This window comes from Etheostoma spectabile, unplaced genomic scaffold (assembly GCF_008692095.1).
Source record: "Etheostoma spectabile isolate EspeVRDwgs_2016 unplaced genomic scaffold, UIUC_Espe_1.0 scaffold352, whole genome shotgun sequence".
NCBI classification, from domain to species: domain Eukaryota; kingdom Metazoa; phylum Chordata; class Actinopteri; order Perciformes; family Percidae; genus Etheostoma; species Etheostoma spectabile.
This window is the reverse complement of record NW_022605591.1, coordinates 1,138,535-1,149,993: the sequence shown is the minus strand read 5'-3', so window position 1 is coordinate 1,149,993 and position 11,459 is coordinate 1,138,535. Positions and strand designations below refer to the sequence as shown.

The window sequence follows — 11,459 nt, the reverse complement described above, 5'->3', positions numbered from 1 at the left end:
TGGCAGAAAATAAATTAAATAGGTCAACAGTGAACATTTTATTGATGTGTTCAATATAACCATTTTGTGACTTGACAGATATGTTAATAAACAACATGTCCTTGTTATGTTAATAGGAAACATAAAACAGGCCGGATTACTTCAAAAATTTGATGTTGCCAATCAGTTGTATATAAATGTAATTTCTGGAGGCATGGTTGTTGATGGACACTACTGTTGCACAATGCAAGCCAATTAATCCAAAATAATCTGAAGGATCTTGTGAAACTAAGTACAAACTATAATTAGAAAAATTTAGTTTTCTCTTTGTTATATTTAATTGACAGGGGCCTTCTAATGTCTTATCACATCTGTTGGTGCATATGATACATTTCCAAACTAATTATAATAGTTTTACATAAAAAGAAAGCTCAACTCAAGGGCCACTTACAAGTTTCTTTTGCAATTTAAGCAGCCTCTCATGGTCCTCCTCAGAGTTTCATTTGTGGGTGGCACCCTCGGTCTTTGTCTTGGCTCTCGGTCCATAACTTTGGCCCCTTGCTGTTACATGTTTTAGGTCTTTGGTGATGACAACTGAGCAAACTCCACCTGTTAAAAAAATAAACCATGAGATGCAGTTTAACGCACTAAAGAAGATAGTAAGGAGACCTACAAGGTTTAACTCTTTGTCAAAGAAAAATAAATGTCTCACTAACAGCAAAAACACTACACTATGACAATATTATATTGTTTACACTTTATATTAGTATGTAGTATGTGACTGGGACACAGCTGTAGAGTTGTTCTTGATCCATTGCACAAAGCCCAACTGTTGATTGTGTCAGCTATTTTATGTTAGCATATGGCTTGTGCTAATGTTAGTATTTATTCAATGCACATGTCATATGTCTGTGTGCCCAAAAGGAGAAGTATTGTGTTTAAATTGTATGTGTTACCAGCAGCATCAGATGTACGCCTACCAGCATCTTCAAAACATAAAGTAAATAACTGGATTTACACTAATGAGGGAGATACAGATCAGATATTGTTTTTGATACAAAACAAATAAATACCCAGTTATCCATCTAGTAGTACAGAAAACAGAAACAGAAACTTGTCAGCTGAAGATTATGTGCTGCACAAGCAGCCATCTTTACAGTCTTGTAACATTGTGTTTGTAATGTTTAGTGAAATGTTGTCCAGTGTCATGAGAAAATTTGACTTCTTACATGCCCGGTGTTCACATTTCTACTCAGCTGTAAACATCTCATCACCCTGTGTTGTTGCTCTGCATGATTCTGGGCAACTATTATGTGCAAAGAGCAACCCTTGGCAAATATTAGACTTGAATCATCCAACACTTTACCCTTTGGAGCCCCCATTGGCTTTAAGTGGCCAAATGCCATCTTATTTTATTCATGTTTTACCCTTTGGTCTGGCACTCTCTTGGAGCAATGGTATAATTCTCACATGTCGTTTTCCTCTCTTCAACTGACAGCCAGATCTGATTTCTCTTTTATTGCAATGTTTTCCATTTAATTTAATTCTCAGAGTAGCAGTTGTAAAATCATAAGGCATCTTCTTCTGCATCTCTCTCAGTCAGCTACAAATACAGTTGTGGGACCACACTGGATGAAATGGGCAAAGACAGCTTCACAGTCGCCAGGGGTGTTATTCTAAGATCAGGCTGGAATCAGAAGTTTTGTCGGTTTCAGTTAACCAGGGCACTGCTAAATGGCTTAACCCAAGCATCAGTGCACCCAGTGAAGGCTCTGAGATATTGCTGCATGACAGCTAAAGTAGCTGGGTGCATCACGGACATGTACCCAGCCTAAAGAGCCCTCCGGCTCTCTCTTCTTCATGACTGACTTTTAAGTGTTTTATCCCTGGGACACAGCGATAATGTGCATTAAGATCAAGAACACTTATTTCAATTGTGCTTTATGTTTTATTCTGGCCTGCAACTTCGGCAGTGTCTAGACTGTGCCTTGTTGAGAATAGCTCACATGAGAAGATCCAATGACTTTATGCTAACTGTCTTCACTATTATTTTGTTGCCGAGGTTGTTTTTTTTAAAACTGAGTTAAAAAGGCACAAACAAAGTCAAAGGATTTCCCTATACACATATGTTAATAGCATATAGAGAGGAATTATTCCTGTCTCTTCAGAAATCTATACATTGTTTAATACCAGATGGAAACAGCATCAAAACAACAGTGATTTCTTGTGTGTCTGTGGTTTAAAGGACAGGCTGAAGTTATTCTATACTCCTCTTATTTTCAACAAACCCCTTTAAAAAGACCAAAACCAATAATGTGTTAACCTGTCCACACTATTTGTCTTCCCCAACCTGTCTGTGTCTCTCATGCCCAAGCCCATCGGTCCTACTGAAGATGTAAATCTATAAATGTATATAAAAGACTAAATAATTTGGGTTCTCTAGATTAACCAAACCATGATGCACATTTATTGTAATGAGGGAAGATGTCTCCCAGTGGGTAAGTGTAGCTCATCAATGTGTTTTTATAGTTTTGGAGAACACTGGAGCCCCGGGGCACAGATGAATGAGCAGGTAAACAGGTAATGCTGTTAAGGAATGCTGTTGATCCTACGACCATATGGAAGAGCTTCTATTACACACACATGGAAAGATACTATTTGCATATAGAAAAAGCATTGCAACATTGCTAAAATTATATAACTTCAATCATGATCCTGTGGCTCACCATGCAACCACTAAAAGGCTGCTGCTTCCCCCCCCTTCAGACACTAATGAGGCAGACACAGGTGACATCAATTAAAGTCCATGAGGGTAAGAAGAGGAGGAGAAGTGCAAGGTTGTGTTAAAAATACTGTACAGGCTTTCAGTATATTTTCAAAATGACAACGCAACAATTACAAACCGACAAATACATTCAAGATAATTTCCAAGTCTTTCTAACAACTGAGTTTGAGGCCCAAAGCCAGAGAGACACCAAATATAAAAGCAGTGTAATACAACACCTGATTATGTGACAACATTTTCCTACGCTCTGACACAATGAATTTAACCTCATGTAGGAAACTCCATGTATTAATATTCATAGAAAAGCTTGGGGTACTGTACTGTCAAAACACACACACACACACACGTATGCATATGTGTGTGAATATGACCACGCTGTTTAAATTAACACATAAAAACAACACACTCCTACCTGTGATGTAACTAGCCATGTGCAGCCAGTCCCAAAGTAAGACCTTTTTTTGTTAGAAGTGAGTTTGGAGACCCTAAGACATTAACACTTCCTGGAAAGCTGTTCCTTCCTTGCCAGTTTCATGCCCAGGTGGGTGTAAACAGGACTTCAACCAATCACGCCATTCCACCCTCTAACCTTGCAGTTCAATGACTATTTAACTATGACTGTTAAAAACAAAACAATACATGAAATAAAAATGGCTTCTCAGACAGTCTTTTCTCTTTCACACAAGGATCTTCTGACAGGAATGTGGGTAAATCTACTGCATTAGGTATTATACAATATCACATTGTTAAAAATAATTTATTTTAAAAGTAAACACTTTACTTTTGTTTAGGTATCATCCAAAGTGATTTCTGTGGCAGTTGTAGTCCTATTTTTTATTTTTCTAATTTTTCAGTAGCTGTCTCTCTATAGTGTGAACTTGGTCTGTTTCTATTCACTCTGGAAGAATTATATGAGACAATATGTTGAATTCAGACCTTGCAATAAATCATTGCATGGGCTCAAATTAACCATAATAAATACATCATATTGTCTTGTATAACATACAAGAATACAAAGCATTTTTAGACAGTTAAGCTAAAGACAGGGAAGATATGTTTAGTACTGTAGATACAGTAAAATATAAATATGTAGTAAATGTGTTCTCTTACAGTATGTCAGTGTAGCAAACCATTTTTGTCCATACTGTAACCATAATATTCATTTATTTTATGTTTTCCTCAAGATTATTTGTAATAAAGTTGGTGACTGACTTTTCATTTCACACTACCATCTTGTCAACATTTTTAATTTGTCCAACTATTTGGTTCATGACCATATACATCTAATAATAATTCCCATCACTCAGATGTACTATAATGTTGATTACAGCAGTGACGCTGGTGTTGTTTTTACCTTGTGTGTGTGTGTGTGTGTGTGTGTGTGTGTGTGTGTGTGTGTGTGTGTGTGTGTGTGTGTGTGTGTGTGTGTGTGTGTGTGTGTGTGTTTATGTGTACGTCATATGGCAAAATGTGGTCCTGGAGACACCTACAGTACTGTAGCAGGAACTACCACAAAGGAGGTTTGAGTACTTTGTCGTGTGTGTAAATATAGGTGTGTATATTTGTGTCAAATCAAGTTAGCCAAACCAAGTTAGAGAATGTGGTAAATAATAGCTGCTAAACATTAGCATGTCAGCATTGTGAGCAATTTAGCATGCTGATGTTAGTATTTAGCACAAATCACCACCGTGCCTGTAAGTAAAGCCTCACAGAGCAGCTAGCGTGGCTGTAGACTTTCAGTCTTCATACCCAGAAAGGCAGCTCACGCGCAAATTCATGAGAGACGTTTTCAACTTTAAAAACCATTTCTTCTCAGACATCCCAGGGTTTGACTTTCACTTTGCAGAAACATGCTACATCTTTGAAAATCAAAAAGGGTCTGTGCTGCCCCTATTCCACCAAGCCAAGGCCTGTGACTTGACAAAGACCTCTGATCCCTCAGCATAACAGAGTATCCGAGCGTTAAGCAGGAATAAATCAAAACAAATGAACACAATCAAACTCAGGAGGAACATGTCAACAAACATGATTCTTCATCTGAGCCTGCAGGTCAAATTAAAGCCTGTGTGGCCTTGTTGTACGGTGACCTCTGTCCGTCACGCTGAAGGAGAAACCCCAAATATAACAACAGTACAACGCAACAAAGAAACTCTCCAATCCCCCACGTACCTCCCATGTTCCTAAACACCAGTAGTCAATCAACCCAGACTCAGACTCTTTTTTTTTCAAAAGGAAGTGACTTTCATAAACGAGCAGCTGTATTTTCTATTGTTATATTCTGTTGTGGTTTGGGATCCCAACACTATTAAAGTGGAATCACCTTAACCCAGTTGGACCAGCTTTTGTCATAGCTGAGGGGTTTTCTACAAGAACGATTGGTGGGGTTTTGTATACACTCACGCTCGACTGGTCACATTATCTTTGCTTCACGTGTTCCCCCCCGAGTTTGTTCAGGGTCTGTAACAAAGAAAGTGGCTTATTATCACCCACCGGAGGAGTTGTCTGCACATGTACGATTCGGTAATTGCTGCCATTTAACAGGCAGACTGAATTGGACTTGACATTGAGCCGTTATGGAAGGAAATTAAATGCTGTTTTTGCAATAATGGGAGTTTGGCAGTGCCCAGAGAATCTCCCCATAAGGATCGTAAAAAAAGAGAGAAGTCAGTTACATCCAAAAAGAGGCTGAAGTACTGTGTGATGTTTAAGAGCATATAGCTGTGCAATAAACCTGTTTGAAATGTATGAAGGGAATGAGTTGAGCTTTTTTCCACTAAATCAGACTGGTTTAAGTTTTTCTTCTGGAAGAGGTGTCATTGTTGCTCAAACCAGTCGGATACCTGGAACTTTGTTAGTCACAGGCTCAAATAAAATGAAATGAATTACCTGCTGCTGTTTAAACATCAATGTGAACTGTACGTGGCAGCATTAGTACAATACTGTCTTCATGGCAAGCCCTTCTGGACTTTTCTAAATAATACACCTGTTGCAAGAAAATCGACTCTCATGGCTGTCATAAAGAAACAAACTAGGAGGTGCGACCATGACCTTACAGCAAAACAAATCAGCATGAGTTCTACATGGAGATGTTGACTGGGTAAACTAATGTAATTTCCTCAAACAGCAAATTAATGAGCATATACTTCTACATCCTTACTTTGTTAGCAAGTTAGACAAAATACCCATTAAATATAAATGACATTTCTTTCAGTGATCCAGATTGCACTTGACAACATGAAAAGCTCTTTTGTGGAACTCAAAAGCAGAGAGAGCTGAAAGAAGAATGCAATATATATATGCCATACTGGTAGAAAGCCTGTGGCTTTTAACAAAAATTACAATTTGCTTTTGAAATCATGTGCTGAATCTTTGATCCCAGTTTTACTTTTGATACTTGAAGTACATTTTGCTAATAATACGTTCATACTTTTACTTAAATAACAATCTGAATATGTCTTCCACCACTAGTAATGCACAAGATTCATCGATAGGAAGTAATGCTTGATTTGTTTTTTCTAGCCTTTTTTTTATCTTTAATACAGTACATTGTCCTTTATGTGTTTTCTAGCTCCCTCTTTCCCCTTTTCTTTCTCCTTTAAAGCACTTGGTAACTTCTATTCATTAAAAGTGATGAGTGCTATATAAACACAGAATGCTTGATTTCAATTATGGTAAATCATCCAGTTTGGTTTACAAATGGAATGGAAAAAATGAAAACCTGACAGATTTATTAATGTAACACATGTCAGCAAACTTGTCGGCCATTTACTAAAATAAGGTAATGAGAGTATTAAAAATGAATGAAATTAAAGTAACCAATTGGCTCCCCTTGAAACATTTACCCGGTGGCACTATATTTCCATGGTGGACTAAGCGTTCATATATAGTTACAAACCGATCTTGAGTAGGTTATACATAAGCGTATTAAAGCTCCTTTGAGAACAGCTTCACTGAACTGAAATGAGGTGTTACCTACCAACTAGGCAGCAGAATGATGCTAATACAACATGGCAGCTCCGGGCGACTCTATGCTACTTTCTCAGCCTCACCAAGTAATGAGTGACTCAGCACCCCACCTGACATGGGTGGCTTGAGGAACGTGGCCACAGAAAAGCAAATAGGGTCAATCCTACATATCTGTTCACTAAAATGCATGAGACAAATAATAATCATTACAGAGGATTATATTACAGATCATACAGAGAGGCACAGGCCTGTCTCACAGTGTTTGCTATTGTTGAGACTTCCGTCCCATCAATCTGTACCTTCTGTGGGAAGGATTTTGGTGGTATGTACGTCAACCTTCAACATTCCTTAAAGAGGCTAATTTGTGGAGCAATGGAGCAGCCTTTTCTTAGCTAACTGACAGATACACTTACTGCACCAGCATCTAAAATATGTATATTTTCTCATACAACCTCAGAACGTCACTAAACATCCACCCGTTAGATTCTTACTGAGTACAGATATCTTTAGCACTTGATGTACAACTTGAAGGTCTTCTGGATGTCTTCGTGCCAGATGTATGCTCGTAGCATCACACAGCTCATTATATATTAATTTGATTACTGCTGTAAGTGCTCCTTTTTTTTGCACCGAGGCAAATGGCAATAGCTTTGAAATCCTAAGTAAACCCAGTTTGTTCCTCTCATGTAATATAATTTAGTGTAATTTGGAAGCACTGAATCTATGTGCACATACTGGACAAATAAATGTCCGGCTGATCCATTAAATAACAATGTGCAAAGAAAACAAATGAAGATATCAAATCAAGGATAATCACAATAGTGTCCCTAAATGTCCAATAAATGCTTCAACCAGCTAACCTTATTTTTAGCCTCTCCAGTTACTGCTCACCTGAGGAGACTGTATTATGTCCTGCTGTTCTCAAGTTCTCTGTACAGACACTACTGAGAAAGACAATGCAAAACAATGGATCTAGAAACAGAAGCACAACGCTATCTCTGCTGATAAAGGATAGACCTCTACACACTGGCAGTTGGTAGGTACTGAGGTACACAGGTGCAAAATGCCATTCTTTGCTCTCAATCACTATTACAACTGAACAACTCCCATCAACAGAGGTGGGCCACAAGATGCAGCTAAAGGAGTCTGCTGTACCATTATATTACTTCCATTAATCTACAATGAATACTATTATGGAGATCCTCCTCCCATCCATGCACCGCGTTGCCTGTACAGCATATAATGGATTCCAGTATTTAAAAAATAGCCTACTAATTTGCATGGAAAAAGACATTGTGGATGCCATCTTTAAAGTAAGTTGTATGTTACTGGGACAATGTACAGTATTTTCCAGTCTACTGTAGATGGAGATCTCTCCTCTGCTGTTGGGATGAGCGGGTTTGATGTCAAACCATGTGTTTCTGTTTTGTAAATCCTCTGAGAAGCCTGGTATTTGTTTTCATGGACCTGTCGTGGGTCAACTCGTTCACCAAGCAGACTTTTCTTTAAGATTCTGTAGGCCTAATAGTATTCCTCGACCTTTATGCAGGGGCAATTTGCTTTTCCCAGGCTTCTTTCATGACCTTACAGAAAAAGCAGTTGGTTTATATGATTTGGGACTTAACTGGAACCCTGGGGCTGGTAATGCTCTTACACGCCTTACTCCATTTTGCTCTACTTTTTATTGTGGGGATATTTTTTCCACTTGGCTTTCTTTAGATGAACTTGCGATGTTGTTTCTCAGCTGCATGTGACAAATGTAGCTTAGGTCTTTATTTTTTTCTTATATTCTCGATTGTATTAAGCGGAGCCTCTAGTTTGGCTGCAGCACAACACATTCACACCCTCTTTTTCATTCGCTTGGTCAGTTCTGTATTGCTGTTGCTTTTTCATGCCAATGCCTTGACTTGGTACAGCCCCTTTTTTTTTAATAGACTCACAAAATAGGCCCACTCTGCCTAAGAATAATAAATCATTTGTTTAATTACTTACTTTTGTCCTTGTCTGTCATTATGTTATATATTTTATGGTTTTAAAACTTTAGAAGTATCATAGGAACATTTACAAGTCAGAACATGATGTATTAGTATTCTACCATGCAGATTAGCTCCACCGTAAAGCTTACAGTTGAAAATATACACATACATAAATTAGGTTTAAGGTTACAAAACATCCTTCCTGCTCAGGTGTGTGGGAGGAAGATGTGTGATAATATACTGACAGAGGTTTAAGCCATTATCCAGGAACAATCAGGTCATAAAGAAAGTCATGTTGAGAGTTTTAAGTCTGTAGTTTAGATCAGTGGGTATGTACATTATATATATATTGCTTGCTTTCTGTTGACCAACTGGATCCTTTAACCCCTCCAAGTCTATACAAAAAGAGGTGGAACCATTCATAGCTTTAATCACTCCAAACATACAATGTTTAATTTAAGGGGTCGTAAGTTGAATATTTTATTAAATACTTTCTAAAATATTATCAAATAGGTTTAACTTGTACTGTATGTTTTTTGTTGCAATGTATTAAGTTTATTATATAAATGTTACAGTAAACCACATCATGTTTATCTGCATGAAATAAAGCTGCAGAGAAAGAAATGCAAAAGAAATCAGAAAAGGCTTTTCATCCTACAAACCCCTGACTCAGCAAAACACTCAGGACATACCCGCAAAAAATAATCTCTATTTTTACAAATTATACACTGTGTGGAAGAACAAGCAGACCCCTTGGTTTACAGGAACTTGGGCCAGACGTTGACTCAGCCTGCCCTCTAGTGGTCACCTGGGTTAATTACCTACTAAAGAGATTATACTTGAACCAAGATTTATTGCCGGTGGGTCATTCAGAAAAAGTTCTGAGGTCTCTTTTTTCAACATATTTATTTTCCTTTTGATTGTGTTTTTTTCTAAATGTTTTTGTTTAAAAGTAGATCAGAGCTATAAGGACTCACATTGGGACTATATACTCAGTAGCTATAATCACTGACACAACAGTTCTTTATTTCGGCTGTAAAATAGTTTTAACAGTCTTAATTTCCTCTTGGTTATTAACTAAAGTAATGTTATTGACTTTGGACCAAACAAAGCACAAAAGTGAAAAGCTAACATGAAGGCCAGCCAGCTAGCTTTTACCCTTTTCTGCAGTGTAACATCAATAAAAAAATCAGCACATTCTTTACACAATAGCTCAGTGTGTGTGTGTGTGTGTGTGTGTGTGTGTGTGTGTGTGTGTGTGTGTGTGTGTGTGTGTGTGTGTGTGTGTGTGTGTGTGTGTGTGTGTGTGTGTATACTGTAGCAAGAGATACTATCCTTCCACTTTTCCCATGGAAGTTCTAATTGTGTTTGAGCAGCCAGGTTGGTGCAGGGACTCCCGTTTGGATAAAGTAGTTCCACCACCAGGGCTTCTCTACTCTCTGCTCGCGGTTGTGGCTCAAACTGGCCACCAGGGTGTAGCGCTCGTACTGATTATAAGGGTCAAAGCGGTCATAGGTGCCCATAGACGGGATGGTGTTATCCTCCTCTTGCAGGTCAGGCTCTGGCGCAGCTCTCTGCAACACAAAGTCCACCCGGCCTGCTGTTTGCATGCGAGGAGGCAGGTGGACTTTCTTCATAGCTCTGGCGTAGCCCGGGGCCGAGGCGCTCACGACATAGATGCCAGGGGTGAGGAGGCGCCAGTACTCTCCGTTTTCAGCTGGGCAGGGAGAAGGAGGCTGAGTATTTGGACATGTAATTTAGATGCTTATATTTGAGTAGGACTGTGTTTTTCTGAAAGAGAACTCCACAAGTGTTACACTGTACTTATAAGGGTGAAAGCCTGTGTTACAAACTAAGGACTTGGAATATATGCGTATAGAAGGCAGGAAGGGTCTAATGCAGCATTGGTTTAAAAAAGGATGGATGGTAGAGATGGGGAAGATTGCAACTTCCAAGCGTTCATGTCAGTGGACAAGTTGTGGATCCACTGTGTGTGGATTAAAAATCAATCACATTGGATTGGTCTCTAGGTACTTCCAGATGGATATATTGAAGCCTTTAGAAAAATCGTAGGTTCTAATTGTGATAGTGATTTTGATGTTGACATGAATACATTTTTACTAATCAGAAACTGTTACAGCAGTGCACTGTCGCAAAGACAAAATTTGTCACATTGGCCAAAAACTTGGACAACGAAAGAAATCTAAGTTCATAGCTTTGGATAAATCATCTGTGGGAAATGGTGCATCTTCTTAGCGACTAAGATTTATTACCTGTGGTCACATCATGCTGTATTCGTCTGACTGATATCCGTGCACCTTTGACTGCATTTCCCTCCTTGTCTTTTACAACTCCTTTGATACCTAGATGGGCCTGAGGATCAACACATGACAAGACACTTAACTTTGAGTGTCAGTTTACTTAAATAATGACAATGGATGAGTCATCATCCCCTCATGCAGCCAAGCTTAGGGATGCACTGATCTGATACGGTGGATGGGTGTTGGCCTCAATATTGACCTTATCAACATCACTCTCTGCTGAACTCCTTGTTCACAATACTGCCTGTTTAGCTATATTTGCCAGCAGTTATTATTAGGGGTGGGAATCAACAGACGCCTCCCGATGCAATATCATCACGATATGATATTATTGCAACATTCTGCGATATATTATGCTATTTATAACCTTTCTTCCAACTTCAAATTTTTCTCAATTTCAAATGACGTCCCCAAAAGGAAACGTTGTCAACA

At 38.6% G+C, this 11,459-nt stretch overlaps 1 protein-coding gene across 3 annotated transcripts in view; it reads right to left on the bottom strand.

Moving 5' to 3' along the window:
- Window positions 1-9,710: 9,710 nt before the first annotated feature.
- Window positions 9,711-11,459, bottom strand: part of LOC116686352 (carboxypeptidase Z) — an 8,054-nt gene continuing 6,305 nt past the window's right edge. For 2 of the 3 annotated variants that reach the window (XM_032511349.1, XM_032511351.1), the window contains exons 10-12: window positions 10,980-11,079; window positions 10,019-10,423; window positions 9,711-9,934 (exon numbers count right to left, since the gene is read on the bottom strand). In XM_032511349.1, coding sequence (XP_032367240.1) covers window positions 10,065-10,423; window positions 10,980-11,079 — 459 coding nt within the window. In that variant the 3' untranslated portion in view covers window positions 9,711-9,934; window positions 10,019-10,064. Of the gene's footprint in view, window positions 9,935-10,016; window positions 10,424-10,979; window positions 11,080-11,459 lie in introns of all 3 variants that reach the window. The other variant, XM_032511350.1, reaches the window with a different exon arrangement.